This window comes from Argiope bruennichi, chromosome 6 (assembly GCF_947563725.1).
Source record: "Argiope bruennichi chromosome 6, qqArgBrue1.1, whole genome shotgun sequence".
Classification (NCBI taxonomy): Eukaryota; Metazoa; Arthropoda; class Arachnida; order Araneae; family Araneidae; genus Argiope; species Argiope bruennichi.
Genome location: NC_079156.1, coordinates 99972947 through 99995391, shown reverse-complemented (window position 1 = coordinate 99995391; position 22445 = coordinate 99972947). Strand labels below are relative to the sequence as shown.

Below are 22445 nucleotides of genomic sequence, written 5' to 3'. Positions count from 1 at the left end.
GAAAATTGAACTAAACATTACAGAGAGAGAAATTAACATCTTCGATTGTTTTGCATATATATTTAATGATATGTGTGCTATGATCATAAAATCAAAACATTAATAAGCCTGAAACCAAAACATTAATAAATATTCTATTTTGGTATTAATGCCCAAATAATGCAATATTTTTACTGTAACTGTAACAATGACAAAAACACAAAAAATTTGAAAAGCAATACAATTTTCCTGAATTTAATAACGATTTAAAGCAATATTACAAATTTTATTTAAAATTAATCTTAAAATTTTTTTTAAATTAAAGAACAATTGTATGAAAATTTATATAGTAGTATTAAAAAGATTGTTTCTCTGAAAACTGGTATGTAAATCATTTCTGTATGATATTCACATAACATTAATTAAAAAAATGTACAAACAATATCATTTTGAAAAGCAAAGATGCTGAGGTTTCACTTAATTTATATTATTTAACTAAACATTTCAAGAAATTATTAACCTTGAAGGTTTGAATTGCATAGTTGACTTGTAAACAGAATGTAGAAGGGCAAGTGCAAGTTTTATCTTGCCCCTAAGTCTACTTTCGAGAAGTTCTTGTGATATTAACATTATCCTCTTTTTTGTATGTTGATTATGCATTATGAATAAATAAAACTGTAAGAATAAGCAAATCTTCATTGTCAAGTCTGTCATGGATATTTTTAATTTTCTGTTAAATATGCAAGTAAAAAAAAAAATATTGCTTGACAGATGTGTTTTTTTTTTTTTTTTTTTAAATTTGGTGTTTCTCAAAATTTCAAATAGTTGGAGATTTTTTTTTTTTTACATGACAAAAACAAAATATTTACTTTACAATATATTCAGAGTTTAATTTTTTAAATAATTGAGATAACAGTTATGTTAAAAACATTTTTACAAATTATTTAGAGTTTAATTTTTTACATAATAGAAATAAAAGTTATGCAGTGCATTTTCCTTATTGATGCTGTATATTAATATCAGTATTATTATTTTTTTAAAAATGATTTTCTAAGATTTTTTAATACTTTTCTACCTGTAATATCTTTTCCACAGAAGTTGAAATGGATGTATAAAAACATTACCAAAATTAATATGCAATTAAAAACTGATGCTGCAAGGATTTTTTGCAATTCTTAGTCACCTAAGTTTAAAGTCAGTATTAAATACATTACTTGAATAATTTATTTGATTCCCCCCTTTTTTTTTTACTTTTAATCTTATACATTAATAATAAATGCATTTTTCTTGAAAATTTTACAAAATGTTTTTTCCTATAAATTAATGTAGATTCCATTAATTTTTACTTGCTGCTAATAGGAAAAAAGATAATGATGAAATAAACTAATATTCTCTTATTAACCTGCTAATTTTTGCTGTGATTAATTTCTTTCTGATATTGCATCTAATGCAAATATTATCTTGCATTTTAATCACATTACACTATGGCATCAATGTCACATTATACTATGATTGTCATTGAGAATCAAACTCTTCATTTTATCAGTATGTCGATTAAAAGTGTTTATTAGTTGATATTAATAGAAAAACTTTTTTTTTGTAAAATTTATAACTAATTAGTAATTTTATGTCAAAAATGTTCTTCATTATGGCTATTTTCTTTGTATTTGGTTCAAACAATATTTTTAAAAAAATTCTGCGAATTATTTCATTTTGATTCATTCTTTAATGTTTTATTAGGTCAATGTTATATCATGGATCAGATGTTGTTCGTGAATTAGAATGGGTCATATTTGATGAAGTCCATTACATAAATGATTCTGAAGTATGTATTAGTATAAATTTTTTTTTTTAAAATTGCAAACAATTTTTGGATATTTTTTTTAAAAAGCTTGTGTTTTTTATAGCGTGGTGTTGTTTGGGAAGAAGTTTTCATCATGTTGCCAGACCATGTAAATTTAATAATGTTAAGTGCCACTGTCCCAAATACAGCAGAATTTGCTGAGTGGTTAGGGTAAGTTTCTATTTAATCCACCAAGTTATTTTTAAAATCAATATATAAGCATTACAGTTTAGATGAATGTTCCATTGTGATGAAAATAAAAAAAGGGCAGTTGTAGTTTCTATCTATAATTATGATTCTAAATTCATTTGAAATTTCTTGCTTTGTGATTCTTTACTTTCATTGTTTATAATGTGTAATTTTTGTTGCTGTTGTATTTAAAATAAAGAAATACGATTTTTTTAAAAAAGTGTTCTTAATTTGTTTGAAATGTTTATTTTTTAGTGGAATCAAGAAAAGAAAGATATATGTGATTAGTACTTTAAAGCGTCCTGTCCCTTTAGTACATTATTTATATACTGGAAGTGTTGGAAAATCAGAGAATGACATATTTCCAATTGTTGATCCTTCTGGAAAATTTTTGACTGATGAGTAAGGTTTATTTTTCCTGATTTGCTCCTCTTTTAAATAATAATAGCTTTTTAAACAAATTTTTGAACATTATTATTAGTTTTTTTAATTTTTTTTATTGATGGAGATATTTTTTGTATAACAGGTACATGAAAGCTTGTAATTCTAAAAAAGAGAAGGACAAATCTAAATCTTCCTCAGGACCCAAAGGTCCAAAGTATAATATTACTTTAGCTCAGGTAAAATAATCTCTGTCTTAATCTTGGTTCATTCATTTAATTTAATTTCTTATTTCATATTTACTGTGAAATTCCTCACATTTTTAAATTATTAATGGATAAACAATAAATGAAATTTATTCAAGGATGAAAGCCCTAAGTATGTAATAATTATATAATAATATTGTATCACATTTATTTCTTATAACAATAACATATATCTGTTATTTGATTTCTGTATTGGATGGGACTATGATACTTGCAAGAAAAATTCTATTGATGCTATTAAAATTTTGCTATTTTGGTATATGTTAAATTTGATATCAAAAGTCAAATATCTTTTCTTTGGTATATTATAGAAGTTTTTAGAGAAAAATACCATCAACCTCATCATCAGAGCATAGTTCAAAATTAAAAATCTGCCTCCAAACAGCTGTTGCCTCTTTTTAAAATGAGACATTAATATTTTATAATCCATAAAGTTTATACATTAACTATCAAAAGTCAAATGTTTATAATATAACTATAATTAATATCAAAAGTCTGATGTCTTTTCTTAGTATATTATAGAAGTTTTAGGAGAAGAATACCATCATCCTCATCATCAGAGCATAGTTCAGAATTGCAAAGTTTGCCTCTATTCAAAATGAGACATTAATATTTAAGAATCTGTAATGTTTATACATTATCTAACCATCTCCTAATGATCAGCTTGTTTATTTGTAGTAATGACTGAGTTTCAATTCATTTCATTGTGATGTTCATAGTTCCTTTTAAAAAAGTACTTTTACAATTCAAATTTTGATCAACATTTTAGGCATGATATTATAATAGCCTTGTATGTATTCTGTTCATTGCATACACAAATATTCTTTAATGGTACTGAGCCACAAAATAAGGATCCTTATTATTTAATATCTAATTACACATTGCTGGATTTCAGTTTTACTTTATTATTCCTTATGAAAAATATATGACAGATTCCTATGTTAAAATAGCTTGATAAATTTTGCATTCAGCAGTATGTTAAGTAAATTAAATCATGCTGATAAAAAAGATTTAAAAAACTAATCATGTAACTTTTTTAAGTTATTTTCTAATATATTTTATTATCATTTTTCAATCATTTCAAAAGACTAAAATTTTGTTTCATTTGAATGAATTAAAATTTTAGAAAAATCACTATAAGGTGCACATTTTCTCCCTTCCTTCAAAATATATTTGTGCCAAATTTCATAGCTTTTAGATTAGCTATCTACTCTGGAGAGTGCCGAACACACATTTTAATTTATTATTAATTGAGGTGTCTTATTTTATGTCTCATTCAATAGGATATTATGACGTCTTTGATAGGAAGAAGTTTTCTTTTCTCATTATTTTATACTCACATAATATTGCCTATTTTCTCTTTTGTGAAAAATTTAGTTGAATACTTACAAAAAAACTCAAGAGAAGAGAAATCAAATATGTAGCAGAGAAAAATGTTTTGCTTAAAATTATTGCTCAGAAAAAATCCCTAAATGTATAAAAGTTTATATCTATAACTTTTGATTTCATTGCAGTATCAGTTCTCATTTGTTCACTTGGTGAATTTGCTACTGTTTCTGAGAACATAGAATTTTTTACCGAATAGTTGATAGTCCAATTTACTTGTAGTCTAAATAGGTCTTTAACTAGCCAACCTCTGTTCATTTAGTTATTTAATAAAGTTTTTATTTTTAATTTTTGTAAATGTTTTATAAAACATTGTAAATGTTATATATTTATATGTTATGTTTATTTTTACTATATAGGAAAAGAATGTTTACATTGGTCTCTTAGGCTATCTGCAGAAAAAAGATCTCTTGCCAGCTGTTTGCTTTACTCTATCAAGAAAAAAATGCAATACACATGCAGAAATACTGTCAAGTAAAGATCTAACTACACAAGTAGAAAAAAGGGAAATAACAAAATTTTTCAATGAATGTATATCGAAACTTAAAGCTGAAGATAGAAAACTTCCTCAGGTAGACTAATATTGATATTGCTTTACTTAATCAATAAGAAATTTCATTGCTCATCTTTTTGTTTTCTTTTCTTGCAGTTATGCAAAATATAGTAATTATTCTTATTTCTAAAATGACAGATTTCTAATGGCTGCACTCTAAATATGATAATGAAAAGCATTTGATTTGCTAATTGGTTCAGGACAATTACTTGTACTAACTGTTCTCATCTGGGATTGTGAGTTTCCTCTTCTCTGATGATAGGAAATGCCTTATATGGTATGTTTGAGAGTCAATTTCATGATGAAGCTGAGGGAAATAATTAGGTATAATACTTTCTCCCATATTTTTACAAATTTAATTAATTATACTATATTCTCCTGATATGGAATTGTGAGTTACCTCTTCTCTGATGATAGGAAATGCTTTATATGGAAGGGGTTGCAGCATGGCCTTTGTTGGCCATTGGGATGCAGTCATAGTTTCCACCTCAGTGCTGCCATAATGATTACTATTTAATTTATCTTAGGTATGTAGGTAGGATGGGAATAGTTGATTTGTGGATACTATAATATTAAATCTGTTTGAAATTTTTGACTAAATCTGATTACAGATTAACTGGTCTATCTGCCTTTTTATGCTCATGTGAATGCAATAACTCAAAAATGCAACAAGCTAAATGGGTGAAATTTAATATCTCGTTTGTATTCCGAGCTTATAGATTTGATTCTAATGAAGTAAATCTAGTGACTGTCAGGCAATTCATCTATTCATGCGTATATGAACTCAGAGTGTACATAGTTTGATAAATAAGATTCCATGTATAGTCTTGGTTCTTAAGTGGTGGAAAAATGTCAAATTTTGGATTCAATCAGTGAAAAATGTCTAAAATGCACACTTGATTCTCTTTGTGATATGACTAAGATTAGCATAGATCATTCCATATTATGGAATGTTGTAACATTTACCCATTTCCCTCGCATGGCAATTGGTATTCTGTTTGAATTTAATGTCACCTGTTTTCCCACACATAATTAAGTGTCTATGGACCATCAGATGTAACATCACCCATATTCCCACACATAGTTAAGTGCCTATGGATAGCCACATGTGGATCTTTTTACTGGCACGGTTGCATGTCTCGGTGTTTTAAATAAATCCATCAAGTCTTCAAGGGAGAAGAGCGTCAAAATATTCAGATGTTAATTTTTTTTTTCCTTATGAAGAGACTCTTCAAGAAATGATCAATCACCAGCAACCATTGTCATTAAGTGTTGAACTCAGGTGGATGTCAGCTGGTGTTAGCTGTGAATTGATTATAATTAACATGTGTTTGGCAGAGGGTCAGCTACAAAGATGGATCATTAACAGACATTTCTACAATCGAGTTGAAACCATTGAGGAAGCATTGCTGAGCAGTTATTGGATGATAAGGAACTCAAGATCACCAATGAGAAAATCAGAAGTGGAGATCTGATGGAAATAAAATGCCTTTTTTTGTTTGTTTGAAAAGGGTGAGAAAAGGAGAAAAGATAGGAGAGCAGTAAGAGGCATCATAGGGACGTCGGTGTTTGCAAATTTTGTGAGAAGTTCCATGTGATGCGAGTTTTTACCCTTATAAAGAGAGATGGATTTCTGGAGTGGTCCCTGGAGTAGCCATTTGGGCTAACAGCCTGTTAGCATTTTTTGGTGTCTATTCTCCGATTTGATCGAGGAGCTGCTTCATGATTAATCTTTCAACTGTTGTGTGAATTTTGTAAATAATATTAATCTAGATGAGAACCATTTGTTTTGTGTACATATATTAGGCTGTAAATAAAATAATTGTTTTGTTACACTACTCTCTTATTTGATCGGTCAGGATCAAGATATTACAAAGTATATTTGGTAGTTGAGAGAACACCCAACAAGTTGGAGTGCTTATTAAATTTTGTTTTAACTTTTCTGTAATTGTTATATTTGATACACATGATCCATTGCAGAACTGAAGATAGCTCACAAAATAAGACATTCATGAAATTGTGTCCTTTAAGATATTGCATTGAAAATGCCCATTATTATTAGAAGTATGTTTTTTCTCTCATTTGAAATATTTTAATGTTCACTTTTTTTTATTTCCCATAGGTGAAATTAATGGGTGAACAACTTGCTCGAGGATTTGGGGTTCATCATAGTGGAATTTTACCTATCCTTAAAGAAGTGGTAGAAATGTTGTTTCAGAGGAGCTTATTAAAAGTAATTTATTGAAATTTTTTTATATTTGATTTCAAGAATATTTTACAGATTTTCAAGCAATGCTTTATTAATGAATTCATTGTCATTTTAAAGAATTTTGAGAAGGTCAATCAACTATGAAATTTGTTGGCTAATGAAGGCTGTACTATATTCTGATTGGATATAAAGCAAAAGACTATATACTGAATATAAACAAGTAACACTTTATATTCCATGCCATTTTACTTTTACTTATACTTCCATGATATGACCATTTTTCTTATATCATTCAAAAGAACTTTTGATAGATAATTCTGACAGCAAGATTGAAGATAAAATTTAAAAATGCATAGTTATTAATTATAATCTCAAGTTATAGGATGAAGCTGAGGTAAAAATTAGATATAATATTCTCTCTTGTATTTTTAAACAATTTAATGCAATTCTCTTAGCTAAAGTGTCATTTTTTAAAATTCATGCTCAGCATATATTGTTTTGCCACTAACCCATTCATTTCAACTGAATAGAAAATGAAAAACCATGGCGTCTATACATTTGAGAGAAACCCTGTATCATATTTCAATTAATAAAAAAATTTCTCATGCCTAAATGATTAAAAAATTTCTAATAATTTAACGATTCAAAAGTTTTTATATATAAAATGCTAACATACATGGCACAGAAATTGATTTTATTACTAATTGTCGAATGGCAGTAATCAAATGTGAACAAAATATCATACAAATTTCAGATTGCTTCCTCTTTGAATATTTTTACATCTGTACTGAATCAAACACTTAGCATAGCTAAGTAATGGAGCTGCAAAATATTATTAGAAGTATTCTGGAGATAGTTCACTATGTCACCAAAGAGGACATTCAGTCAGAAGAGACAAGATATAAAAGAAATCATAAAATAGTCTTCAAATAAAAATTTCATTCAAGTGCAAATTAGTCTTAATTGTTGGCAGATAAATAATTGGTGTAAGATTTAAGATTAATGTACTGTTTCTTGCAAAGCACATCAAAATCATGCCTGTCGTCCAAAAACTTCCTAAAAGTCTGCAAACCTGGGTGTATAACAGAAATGCTGACAAACAACTTATAAAGCAATAAAAAACTGTTAAGATTATATACTGCCATAATCGTTATGACTTGCCTATGGAAATTGATATTCATAATTCTCAAAACAGTTATCTTATAAAAAATACTGTTTGTATTATGTAAAAAAAATAACCTATATAAGGATATAAATTTCATGTCCATACAATTTTTCATTTCGCTGAAATAATATTTTTAACTTAATTTTATATACTATCTAAAACAATATTTTTAAATGCTATGAGGGAATTGGAACTCTCCATTAAAACATTCAAGCATGTGCTTTTGCCAGTCATTCAATCCGTAGTAGGATTTTCACTTCCATTTTTATTTCATAATATATACACTTAGTAATTTTCAGTAAACTGTTTTAATTGAATTCATTTATTTTAGTCACATCAAATTACAAGGTGAAATGTTTTTAAAAAAATTGCATCACATATTAATAATTATCAGCCTAGAAACCCAATAATTTTGACGAAAAAACTGGTCGTCGCCAAAGGCAGATAGTAAAATTAAAAAGCTGCTTGTGTACAAATTTGGCATCTAAAATGTTTAAAAGAATAAAAGCAAGCAAATATGCAAACAGAACGACTGTCAAATACAAAATACTGGCTAAATAAGGAAATTGAAACATTTTCTACATTGGATTTTGAAAATTTCTTTTTCTGGATAAAAGAAAATATCTGATTTTATTTTTTATATTCTTATACAATTTTTTATCAAAGAAAATGTCTATGGGAATTCTCATTGAGTTTGATGAGGGAGTCAGATTGTCTTCTAATATTGTCACAAAATTGGAGAAAATGATATTGGGGTGTTAATATAACTAAACCAAACTGTTACATAAGTTATACAGTAATAAGTAACAAGATGATTTGTTGGAGTTTTAAAAATTTAATAATTAGAGATTAATAGATTCAAAATATGCCATAAAAATTTGTGCTAAAAAAATTTCAACTTTATTATGAAATTTTAATTATTTGTAGATTCTCTTTGCCACGGAAACATTTGCCATGGGTGTTAACATGCCAGCTCGAACTGTAGTATTTGATTCCATTCGTAAACATGATGGTCTCAATTTCCGTGATTTGAAACCATCTGAATATATCCAAATGGCTGGTCGTGCAGGAAGACGTGGTAAAGATACTGTAGGAACGGTGATAATTCTATGCAAAGCTGATGTTCCCGATTCCTCAGCATTACATAATATGATGCTGGTAAGATGATCTATCTGTGTTATAGTTTTTAATTCTTTTAGTTCCACTGTGTTTTTTAATTTAAAAATTTGCATAATTGGATTTTCTATAAATATTTTTTTCCTTTTATACAATGGAATGCAAAGTGTTGCATTAAAAAAATTATTTAAAATTTAAAGAATTTTTCTCTCAAATTGCATGTTCTATTTTTATAAAAATATAATTTGCACTTTTTAAAAGTGTTTGTTAGTTATTTCTATTTTATTATATAGTATTAGTACTGTCACAAATATCATAAATTATGACTTATCTGGCATCATAAATTCCCATATTTTCCTGAATTGGTTATCACTGATGTTTCAGAATGATATCTTTTCCTCATTTTTACATTGAATTTTTAATTATTTCAGGGAAAACCTACCAAGCTAGAATCTCAATTCAAATTGACATACAGTATGATATTGAATTTGTTAAAAATAAAAACGTTTCGGGTGGAAGATGTCATTAAACGATCCTTTGGAGAATCAGATAATCAAAAACAGCAAAAAGTTTATCGAGAACTCCTGACTGAAGCCACACAGAAACTTGCAAGCTTAAACAAATTAGATTGTTCTTTATGTAATGTTGACATGGCTCAGTACATTATGTCCTTAAAAGAAGTTAGACTTTTGAAGAATGAAGTTATGGTATGTACTTTGTTTTGAAACTGTCTTTTCTAATACTTATTACTAGTTAATTAAATAATTTTTACTAATTAAGCATGTTTACTTAAGAAAAAAAATGACTTTGAGAATGATTCTAAGGAACGCAGTGGCATGGTGGTAAGGTCTCGAATCCACAGAAGAACCGTTGTGTAAGCGGTTCTGGTGCACTTTAAATCCGTCGGGGCCAAATGTCCTTTTGCTATTGTGGTGTGGAAATTTGGAGAGGGGGTGCCAGCTTAGGTGTCGTCCTCATCATCTGACCATGGTTTAAAATTACTTGGTCCATCCCAAAACAGTCCTAGTGTTGCTTTAAAAACAGGACGTTAATATAACTAAACTAAACTAAGAATATCTCTAAAATGTATTTGAATTTTATTATTCAAACTTGCTTCTACCATTGCTAGAGTATTAACTTGCATTTGTAAGTCTTATGTTATACTTGATGGCATACAGGATTTCTTTTTCTAAAATCTGAAAAAAAAAAAAAAAAGAAACATTCAGGTAATTTAGATATAAAAATGATAGGCTTTTACAATTTTGATTTTTTTTTATAAATTTAAATTGGTAATAAAATTTTTCTTCGAATTATATTTAAAGGGATGCAATTTCTTGTATTTATTTTTATAAATTATTTCTACCTTTTGAAGTTTTTTCCCTGCTTTTGGAAAATCATTCCATTTACATTCCCCAACCAACTGAAATGAAAATTAATGTATGTCAACTTTATATTTGATAATTTCAGATAATTGATTTTAAAAATTAACTTTGTAAATAGCCATTTATAATCTTTGCTGTGAATCCAGATAATTGTAAATAAAAACAGCTAGGACAAACAATAATTAATTGAATGAATAAATTACTTTTATTTTTTGTGAAACAGGCATTTTAAACATATAATTTTTGACATCAGAGATAGTATTCAGTATTTAAGGCTATTGTCAATTAGCATTAACTCTGCTTGAGAAAATAGTTTTATGAGAGATTAATAAGTTTGATTGCATTAGTTACATAAAAAAATATTTGTTATTCAAAATATAACCAAGAAAAATTATATTGAAAGAGCAATGCAAAGCCAATTTTTACTGGCCTTATTAAAAATACGACATATTTTACTGTAGCATGAACAATCTTAATATGCCTGCGTTTTTAGTAAAAAAAAGAATTAAAAAAAAAACAGGTTTATTTTTCCATTATTAAGATTGCAACTGTTCTATCTTAAAAAATTCCATGATAAAGTGAGAAATAATTAATTTTGCCTAGACGTTTCAAGCTGCTACTATTCAGGAGGGCTAAAATAAAATAAAAAAGAATTGTTTATCTAAGATATTTTCAAAAACTAAAAGAAATTAGTTTTGTCACTTTAGTATCAGACCTATTTTTTCATATTAATATAATATTTATCAATGAAAATAAAATGATTTTATATAATTTTTGTAAGAAATAAATTTGCATCTTACGTTAGTGTTTTACTCATTTTAACAGTTCATCTATTCATACTTTAAAGTGTACATGATTTTATGCTTTCTGTAATCAAATTAATTATGAAATTAAAATATATGTGCATTTTAAATTTTGGTCATTCTTTATAGTATGTAACATTTACAAGGTACTACCCTGTACTGTAAAGTCAGAACTTATGAACAATATAAAAAGATTGCTTGTAATGGTATGGCTAGAGTAGAAAGTGCGCATTTATAGAAGTATAGGCTGGGCTATGTGGCTTTCTTTTCTTTTTTTTTTTTTTTGTTATTTGACCTGTTCTTCAATTGCTATTGGACATTTGTAGTAACTAAGGATTTAACTACATTCAGTCGATTTTTTTTTCAAAGCCAAAAGTTTTTTTTATTAACATTATATATCAAATTATTTTTTCTTATCCTTTCAAATAACTAGGCCATTTTCCACTCAAAGCAAATGTGTCGCAATTATTTATGTGTTCACTTAAAGTTTTCCATCAGTAAGAATGCTTTGCATTCAGTGATTAAATTGCATGCACAATTTAAATGGTAATTACTCAAAATCTGATAATTTTTAAGTTGTCATGAAAGTAATTAGCTACTTGGAAGGTTAAGTTTAATTATTAAGTGCAGGAAACAGCAATAATCATCAGTCTGGTAATACATTCTTGATTATTCTGTTCTGATAAATTAAGAAATAAATGTGATTTAGCTATTCTTAATTTTATTTTCCACATCTTTCACTTTACTTAACCAGTTAACTGTTTTCTACTTGTCAAGGAAAAAGTACAACATTTTACATTATGGTGTGCTTATGCAATGACAATTATTATATTTATAATTAATTATTTATTATATTTATCTAATATATATATGTTTATGACAATTTAGATTTGCATTTTCCGAAGAGGTCGAAACAGTTAACTGGTTAATAAAAATTAAAAACAATGTTTATATAATTTATTTGAATGATATTGTTTTTATGTATGGTTGGCTGTTTAAAAACTTAAATGAAATTCTTTTTTTTATATTGAATATTCTTTATTTTTATGTCAAAAATTCTTTTTTATATTGAAATGAATAATTATGCTTTGTTTAATTAAATGATTGCTTATTAAATGTATAAAAAATTGCATGCAAATTATTTTTATTTATCATTTATTTATTAAAATTGTGTCTTTTAAAAATTTGTAGGAAAAGAAATGTTCACAAGCGCTAGCTAATAAATTGTTGGTTCCAGGAAGAATTCTTGTAGTGTCGACAAATGATCATCAAAATGTTTTATGCACATTACTAAGTATAGATAAAGAAAATAAAATGAAAGTTCTTGGTATTGCTGAAAAAAATAAGCCAACAGATTCCAAAAACTCATCAACAAAAGCAAATATTTTGCCTTGGACTAAGAAATTATTTTATCCTAGTGAGAAACAACCTGACATTCTGAATGTGACCTTTTCTGACATTGAAATAATAGGAAATAAAGTCATGAGGATAGATGATAGTGCCATACTTAAGGAGTGCAAGAGATTTCATGCAATGTAAGTATGTAGCTTTTGCTTTCTATATATCAAGAAACTTTTTAATGATAGTTTCTGTTCATCTTATTTGTTTTCCCAATTTTGTTGGTATTATATTGAAGTGTACTGTGTTACCTATTAGTATTTCTTTCTGATGTTTAACTTATTAGTACTTCTTGATGATTGAGTTTATATTATCATATTTCTAGTCTATTATTATAGATTTGACAAAGTAGTACAAATGTTAATGCATTCTTCTAAAATTTTTGAAATTTTAATTCGGTTTAAAAAATAAGCGAGGTTATTATTTTTTTATAATAATTTCCAAAAAAAAAAAAATATTTATATACAAAATGATTTTTTCATTGTTTTAAAGCCTAAGCAAATTATCTTCTCAGTAATCTATGCATCTATTAAAATAACATGGCTTTAATGTCTGACAGTTTATTGAAATCATGGACATGAGGTTTTATCTAAATAATTTAATGGGAATTAAGTATAACCAATATCTCCAGGGAACCAACTGGTCTCCAAAGGCAACCAGTTTTCTAATAAACTAACTTTTTACTGATTTTGAATTGAGTCCTAGGAACTAATTTTAATATTAAATTATTAAAAAACAAGTCTGTAACATTTTTGTAATAATTTTCTTCCATATTCCACTTATTCTGCTAATAATATGTATATATTAAAACTGGTTGAATAAGTTTTGCACTCATTTAACAGTACCATATTAAAATCATTATTTCATTTAGGCTAAACATTCTTTTATTTCACTGAACTAAAAGAAAAACTATGCTTTTTTGTATAAAACTATATGTGAATTTATAAAAATTTTATTATGTTAATTAAAAGTAATTTGATTCTTTAAAAAATTATTACAGGAATTCAAACCCTGGTCATTCCATTAGTGCTGCATTTCAGGAACTGTGTTGTCTTTGTGAAGCAAACTTAAATGGCTTTCCATCAGCCAATGTAAATTTAAAAGATATAAATTTTGCTCCTAAAGTACATAATTTAGACAGGTTAGAAAAAGCTTTGGAAAGCTTTACATGTGTAAAATGTCCTGAATTTTCTAAGCATGTAAGTACTTTCATTTTAAAAATACACTTTAATTGTTGAATTTCTTTGTATATGTATTTTACCTTTAAAACATTTTTTAAAATTCTATTTATAGTTTGAAGATCTTTACACTTTTATGCAAATGGAAGAAGATATTAAAGAATATTCTTACAAGTTATCAGAGCAAAGCCTTTCTCTGCATCCTGATTATGAATCTCGAAAAGCTGTTAGTGAATATTATTCTTTTTGTTCATTCGTTCATTTCACATTTCATTCTTGATTAAATATACTAAGCTTTTCTTTTATACTGTTGTGAACTAGCTTTTAAGTTTTACATCATATTATTTTAAAAATTAATATATCATTTATAAATTGAATTAATATTGAATATAAATTGAATTAATATATCATTTGTATATCAACAATTCATAAATTGTAAATCTGTATTTTATGTTAATTGATTAAAATATAATTATCATGTATTATAAAAGTGAAATAAATTTCCAAGGACTGGTGGTAGTCTGTTACTTAAAAAAAAATTTTTTTTTCCCCTTCTTTTTTTTTTTTTTTTTGAATGTTATTATAACCTCACTTTCCCTTTGTTTGAATATGATCTGTAGTGTTTTGCAACTCAGTACGGAAGTATCAGTTTATTATAAGACCTATATTATGGGAAAAAAATATTATTAAACCTGCAATTGGTACTGAGTGATTATATCAAATCAAAACTATCTGTTGAAGATCTTGCAGGTTTTAAAAAATTTAAAGAAGTCATTAATTAACAATTACAAAATGTGCATATATTTCTAATGAAAGAATTAAACAAGAATTTAATTAAAAGTAATTTTAAAATTTGCAGTCTGTGTTCACATTATGTGCATTTAAAAAATAAATATTATATATCCATTTGCATTACATGGCAGATTATTAGTTCAGAAAGAAGCAATACTGTAAAAAGTTTTTTCAAAATAATATAATTAAAATAAAATGGTATTAAAATTTTTTTGACCTCTTAATTGCTCCAGATACCCTTAAGTACTTACAGATTTTTTTAACAGCAATTAACCACATTTTTCTTTAATAATGTTTACAATGCATCTCTTTTCAATAAATGATATCTTAGAAAGAAAATGAATATAAATTAAATGAGATGTAATTATAAATAGGAAAATATGAATGCAAATCTGAAACTATAAAATAACAAATGAGAGAAAATGAAATAAAGATAAAATGACAGAAATCTCAAGAATGAATTTAGCCTTTCATAAGAGGAAATTTGGCTGAACATCAAATCTGAGCTGTAAATATTTTTGCCAAGTCTTCTAAATTAAGGGGAGAAAAGATGAATCTTTGCTTTTTCATGTGGTAGTTAAACATGTATATAGAGCAAAATTTTTATGCTTTTGAAAACAAACAGCATGCATACCTTGATCAGCGTTATCTCCTACTTGATGATTAATTTACTTTGTTCATCATTTTTATTGTTTCTTTATTTTTATTATTTCTCAAACTTTCAGGATTAAAAAACTGACTAAATAAAATTTAAAATGAAAAAAAAAAAAATATTAGGAAGGACTGCAGCCCTAATGGACGAGCTGTCATTACATTCAGTTGTAAAATTATTTCAGCAAAAAATCTGTGTTAATTTTTCCCAGAAATCTTCTTTAATAAATTTAGCTTGGTACATGATTACCTGGTGCAGAATTTCAATTTAGGTACCAGAGGGTTTCATTTCAAGATCTAATTACATCCATTATTCTCGTTGGTCTAAGGAATGTTAATTCTTTATTGAATCAAACATTGCCACTTGTGGAATTGTATAGAAGTTAGGAGAGTTGATGGATCAGGTGTCTTATTCATCATTGGATATTTATTCAAATTACAGGGCCTGCCCCTAAATAGAGCAAATTTTGTCCTATTGTGCACAAGACTTAAATATAATAGAATTAAATTGTCTTCCTTCATTCAAAATCTTTTGTATTTTCATCACTAGATATCCTGCGTTTGTTTAGTTGTTGTTTTGACTTATTCATAATGCTCATAAGCACATAGTAATTGAATTTAAAACAATTTTTACAGGTACTTAAAACATTAGGATACATAGATGAAAATGAGAATGTTCAACTAAAGGGAGCAGTTGCCAGAGAAATGAGCAATCATGAACTTCTTATCACAGAACTTCTTGTTAAGTCTGTTTTCACAGAAAGTCCACCAGAAGAAGTTGCAGCATTATTATCATGCATGGTCTTTCAACAGAAAAATGATGATGCAAATTTGGAATTGCCCAGTCATATGATTGAGGTAAATAGCTATAATTTTTTATATGTAACATAACGCTCTTTTACAATGTTTGTTAGCAGAGTAATTCAGTATTATAATAAAAATCATCAATAAATGGTTCTCTTTTTACCAAATTTTATATTAAGTGTACAGCTTGGTGAATGGAATTTTACATTTAGAAAAAAAAAACTTTATTTAAAATGGTAAGTGCATATAAAAATGATGAGGCAAATAATTGGATTTCTATATTACTGTGGATAAAATGCAGTTTTTGTTATGTTTTATGATATTTACATTTTTTTTATTTGCAATTGAATTAATCATAATGTTCTAATGCTAGAATCTCAATTTTAAGATCTGATTGTTCTGAGATCTGCTATGTATGTATGCCTTATACATGTTAATTCTGTCTTGAACAAATGACTTACTATTAGTTTGATGTGAATGATAGGACAGGAGACATCCTGTCATGTGCTGCCCTTTTATTTCTGACTTAAAACTGTTGATTTATTTGAAAATAAGCCTTATTTGATTTTAAAACAAGGTGATAATCTAGCTAGACATTTTCCCAGATAACAGAAGTGTTGCCTTAACAAATGAAACAAAGTATTTTAATTAATGATTAGTTAAAAATGAAAGTGAAATGGAAGTATGCTGAAGTAAAGTATGAAAAAATTCAAAATAAATAAATTTTAGCATATTTGTGGAAGCATATTATTTAGCATATTGCAGACATATGTTAAAATCCATAATTAAGAAATTAAGAAGGACAGAACTTTTTCCTTAATTTATTAATTTTGATTTAAACCAAATGCTCATCAGTTTTGAGTGCATCATCATAACTTACAAATAACATCTTTACTTTTCTAATCAAATATATCTAAAAGAATAAAACATATTTCAATGTATTCATTCATTATAGTATATAATTTTGTTAAGTTGTTAAAGTTTAAACTACGCTACTTTAAAAGGAACTAAAAATACAATTTCGATAAAGTTTATGATTTTTATATTTGAACAATTTGTTGTTGAATGCTGTAAATCACACACTGTTTGATAAATTGATTTTCATTGTAATTGAGAATTTTTAGAGGAATAGCAGAGCCTTGGCCAATGGGTCATGGATTAGAGATCTGATTTGAACTAGGGACCCAAGAAATATTATGTATTGTCTCTCACAGTCAGCATTAATGGCTATCAAAAGTAAATGGATCCAAGGCTTTGTATTACTTTTTTGCCTCCTCTTCTAATTTTGCTTTGAATAGTAATTGAAATGTTCCAATGTTTTGTCTTCATGATACCCCCTAAATAGATGTCTGGTTTATCTATACCTTCTCTTTGATCCCTTAAAGGGGCATTTCATATATTGGAATGAGAAGTTGTTAAATCAGTTTAAATCAGCAGACTTGTATATCTGTGACGTGGCTTGATGCCTCTACTTCGATATAATGAATAATGATCCAATAATGATATGAATTTAAGTTGCCACTATTCTGATGATGAGTCATACCTCTTAAATGATGATTAGATGGTACTAGGGATTGCAATACCGGTATACCGGGATACCGAATACCGGTATTTTGAGTCATTTGTACAATTTTGTAATACCGGTATTTACAAGTTTAAATACCGGTTTTTCGGTATTTACTAGAAATTTTTAAAATTGTCTCCACTATATGTTCCGGTATCGCGAACATAGCAATATTGTATATGTTTTTGTTTTTATGTCTCCCTAACGGGCGAAATTAATTAGCTAATTAATGGCTTAATTAATTGCTTAAATCTACATCAGCGAAACATGGATTATCCCTGAAAGAAAATATTGTATCCATAACGACTGATGGAGCAACAATTATGAAAAAAGTTGGAAAGTTGATTGGTGCAAATCAGCAGTTGTGCTATGCACATGGAATTCAATTAGGAGTAATAGATGTATTATACCAAAAATATAAAGAACAGAAGAATCCAAATACTGTGTATATAGAAACTTCAGATTCCAACTGTATTACATTGAAAAATCGCACAGAAGAAAGGCATACCGAAATAGAAAATGTCTTATGGTATTTACATAATTCTAATGATTTTAAAAATGAAAATGAAAAGAAGAAAAGGAAATAACCAATTCAAATCTGATTAAGTTAGAGTAAAGTTTCTAAATTTTTTTCCCACAAACCTATCTACATTCAGAATTCGGTTCAATTATCGAAGATTATGATGTCACTACTGTCGATAGTGAAAAGGATTTGTCTCTTAAACAAAGAATTAGCAATAAATAAAAAAATTTCAACAAACCAAAATACAATACAAAAATCAGCTATATCCAAAACCATCCGACGAGAAATCGATTTATTTGAAGATGAGGGATTTAGAGGTAAATACTTGGAAAAAGTATATCGCGCATTGCTAACAGTACCACCAACTAGCGTAGATGCCGAAAGAGCGTTTTCGACAGCTGGTCATTTTTACACAAAATTACTTTTCAGGCTTAATGACAGTACAATGGATGCATTACGTTTTTTTAGATCACATTTCAAAAATTTGTAATAGTACCACAAACTAAATAGTGATATTTACACTTTTTTTGTGATTTAAATAAATAAGATGTTTCTTTACTTTTTTGTGATTATATACTGTTATAATTTATAAGTTACAAATTATTTTTTGTGATATTTACACTCTTTAACAAAACTGGCAAATAAAAAAAAAAAAGAAACACCTGTGTTTTCTTTCTTTTTCCAAAATTTCTAATACCGGTATTAAAACCGGTATCCCGGTTTTAAGATTTAAAAAATACCGAATACCGGTATTGAAATTTTGGTACGGTATTGCAATCCCTAGATGGTACTCACCATAATGGATGCTATTTTGTGTCCATTTCAATGTCTGATTAATTGCTATGGCGACTGAACCATTCAGTTAATCCTGAACATTACATCAAGATAGCAGTAGAACATTTTTGTAGTTGTGACCATGCCACTGAATTCCATCAAATGTCTGCAGTGCATGCAAGTTGAGTGCATTCCTGTTACAGGTTAAAGTAATTTTTTATGTGTGTTGTGGAGATTTGGATTGGAATTCATTGATCAAATATTGTATTCGTCATCTAACCACATGTCAAAGTTATGAGATCCATTCCAAAATAACAGTCATGCATTTTCAAATTTTAAAACCTTTAAGTGTATGTTACTGAATCAATCATACTTTTTTTTAAATTTATAAGTAGAATATTGTTTGAGCAGAATTGATCAAATTATTTCTTAATGAATTCTTGAAAAAAAAAATGAATGGAGGTTTCATTATATAATAAAATAATCTTTATCTAATAATCTTTACTTTCTGATCATAGATTACTGTAGATTTTTCAGATTTTCATTTATAGGATTTAAACTTGTATGTTTTTTTAATCATATTTTAATTTGAGAAAGAAATTAATCATGCCTGTACGTGTTGCTAATTTTTATAATATCAATATTTTATCTTGAGCAAAATATTTTAATCTTTGTAATGATTTTTATTGTTATTTAAAAATTATTTTGCTAGCTTTAATATGAAAGAATAACATTTGCATGCTAACAGTTTGAACTGAAAGTAGTCATGCAGTTTAGTTTTCTTTTTGCCATTATTTTAATGTATAATTATAAAGCATCTGAAAATTTCCCTGATATACCCAGTGTTGAATGTGATGAAATTTTTTTAATGAAAAATTAATGGCATAATAAATTATTAAAAACTTCATTATAACCATTTCTTCTACTCCAGTATTTGAGAAAATTAATGTAAAATTCTGTTTGATATTAGCATTTGATGAAAATCATAAAAGCAAATCTATAAACAAGAGTTTTTTAAAATAATTTATTTTTAATGCAAAATTTTTTCTGGGACATTATGATACATAAGTTTTCTAATTGAAATTTTATTTTTAATGAAAGTGACTAGTCTATTGCACTAAAAAAAATTCAAAGAATATCATCGTTTCTAGAATTCCAGATTGTTCCAAACGATTTTTAAAAGCTCTAGCAGTCTAATTGCTTTAACTTATTTTAATACTTACTTTTTATTTTCAATGATTTATTTTTAAGAATGATGCAAATTTAGTTAAAAGTTGTGAATAGCAACATAAATATATGTTTACAACAGGGAATATGAAAGTAATCATTTTCAGCAGTGAGTTTTTATCTCCATTGATCAGTAATAAAAGCAAATAATAAAGATTTAGATAAATTTTCAAATTAGCAGAAAATCGTAAAAAAATTTAATTATAAAAAAAGCAATCTTTCAATAGCTCTATGATCAAATAAATCTTATTTGAACAGTACCCTTTCCCATGGCTTCTTTAAGTTAATGTCTAAACAAATTTTCAGCCCTATCATGGGTTTGCTAACACAATACTACATATGAACAAAGGAAGCACAATTTTTAATTAATAAAAAAAATTGAATATTTAATTATTTATCATGACACTTTTTTCTAGACCTTTTTTTCTGCTTCACAAAATTTCTAAGAATTTTTAAAATCTATTTTTTAGTTTGGATTTCTGGTGAAATATAAAAATTGGAATTTCAGTTTTATTTTTACTGATGATTTTGATTTGTTTTAACATCTTTTTATAATCAACATGATGATAATAATATATTTCTGTCTCTCCCTCTCTTTTTCTTAATGCAGAAAATCAAAGAAATACGAGAAGTGGCTATGGACATATCTTTAGTGCAATCTCAAAACAATATCCTTGATCCAAACTTTGTTTCCCAGTACAATTTTTATTTAGTACCTGTTGTTTATGAATGGGCTAAAGGCACAGTAAGTATTTTCGGTTTTGTTAATTACTGTAGTTTGAATTTTATTTCTAAATTAATGAATTGCTTTTATTGTAGTATTAAATCTGAAATTCCATTAATCATTTCAGATAATTTGTGTATTTTATGTATTATTATTATTCTGTAATTTATATAAAGATGCGTTTCTTTTTCTATAGAACTTATTTATTTAGACTGTTGCAATTGAAAATATTTTAATTAGAAGGGTAGAATAAAAATTATAATATCTTTAACTTAAAGTCTGAAAATAAATTAATAAGTTTGGCTGACGACTTTATTTTCTCTCTGTTAGATAATGCCTTTCTGTCCTTTTAGAACAGATTTCTGCATTTTCATCTTAATTCGCTTTATCCCAAAAGTAAACCATGTTTATTTTACTTTGGTATGACCAAAGTAAAATAAACATGGTCATACCAAAGAACATAATTCTGCAACCCCCTCCCTTTTGTTTTTTAATATCTGATGGTGTATCTGATGCTGAAATACATATCAGGCTTTCACTGCAATGTAAGAGCAGTGTTTTATCACATGATGTATTTATTATTGAATTTGATTGTTCAAAAGCAGCTGAACAGAGGTGAAAGATGAGGAAAGGACTGTATTTATATTCTGTATGCTTTATACATCTGTAATGGATATACATCATGTACATTTGTTACTGATGACAACATTGAGCTAATTCCACACCATTATTCTAAAACCAACGAATGATTATTCTTGAAAAGGCAAATCATATGAACATTAGTCATGATTTTACATATAAAATCATACATAATAGGTTTGATTTTTCTAAAATTTGAATCTGTTTGTTTTAACTGAAAATCTGTTTGTTCTGCTGAAAAGTTTAATCTGTTTGAAATAACAGATCCCAATTTAATAAAAAAGCATATGCACAGTTTTGTAAGAATTTGTCCACAATTACTATAGCATGAAATTCTGAAATTGAAGCTTTTTTAAATGTATCATTTAAAATGAAGCATGGATACACTTCTTCAAATCAAATAGGAAATGCCAGAATATGAAATAGAAGTATCCAGAACCCTTAGTCAAGAAAAATTTAATAAAAAGAAATGATTCTCGCATGCTTTTGCTATTCCCTAGGCAATTTCTTTGAACATTACCTGGAAAAAGAGTAAACAATGAAAATATTATAGTGGTTGCTTTGCAACAAGATATTTACAATTTGAAACAAATGCTAAAATCAACTGTCTGAAGGCTTTTTTTTATGCATGTACACATAACACCATCCATATCTATAAATTTCAGAATCTGCATTCCAAGATATTGGAGCATCTTTCATACAATGCCATTGTTGGATTATTACATGTTTGGGCCACTTAAAGATGCTTTAAGAGTTTGCGATTCGTCTCTGATTAACTGGTAAAGGAAGGTTGCATACACGATTTACTGCTCAACCAAAAATCTTTTTTAAATTAATTAGAAAACTTATGCAGTGACTGACAAAAATGCATTGAAAAACAGAATGATTATTCTAAAAAT

General features: G+C 27.1%; 2 protein-coding genes across 2 annotated transcripts in view; one reads left to right on the top strand and one right to left on the bottom strand.

Moving 5' to 3' along the window:
- Positions 1 to 22445, bottom strand: part of LOC129972873 (nuclear transcription factor Y subunit beta-like) — a 149180-nt gene that overhangs the window by 47397 nt on the left and 79338 nt on the right. The window lies entirely within an intron of this gene.
- Positions 1 to 22445, top strand: part of LOC129972872 (SKI2 subunit of superkiller complex protein-like) — a 33032-nt gene that overhangs the window by 9865 nt on the left and 722 nt on the right. The window contains exons 11-23 of the mRNA XM_056087172.1: positions 1720 to 1804; positions 1887 to 1993; positions 2267 to 2413; positions 2538 to 2631; positions 4404 to 4616; positions 6720 to 6830; positions 8899 to 9129; positions 9519 to 9794; positions 12464 to 12807; positions 13671 to 13869; positions 13964 to 14074; positions 15928 to 16149; positions 20794 to 20928. Coding sequence (XP_055943147.1) covers positions 1720 to 1804; positions 1887 to 1993; positions 2267 to 2413; positions 2538 to 2631; positions 4404 to 4616; positions 6720 to 6830; positions 8899 to 9129; positions 9519 to 9794; positions 12464 to 12807; positions 13671 to 13869; positions 13964 to 14074; positions 15928 to 16149; positions 20794 to 20928 — 2275 coding nt within the window. The remainder of the gene's footprint in view (positions 1 to 1719; positions 1805 to 1886; positions 1994 to 2266; positions 2414 to 2537; positions 2632 to 4403; positions 4617 to 6719; positions 6831 to 8898; positions 9130 to 9518; positions 9795 to 12463; positions 12808 to 13670; positions 13870 to 13963; positions 14075 to 15927; positions 16150 to 20793; positions 20929 to 22445) is intronic.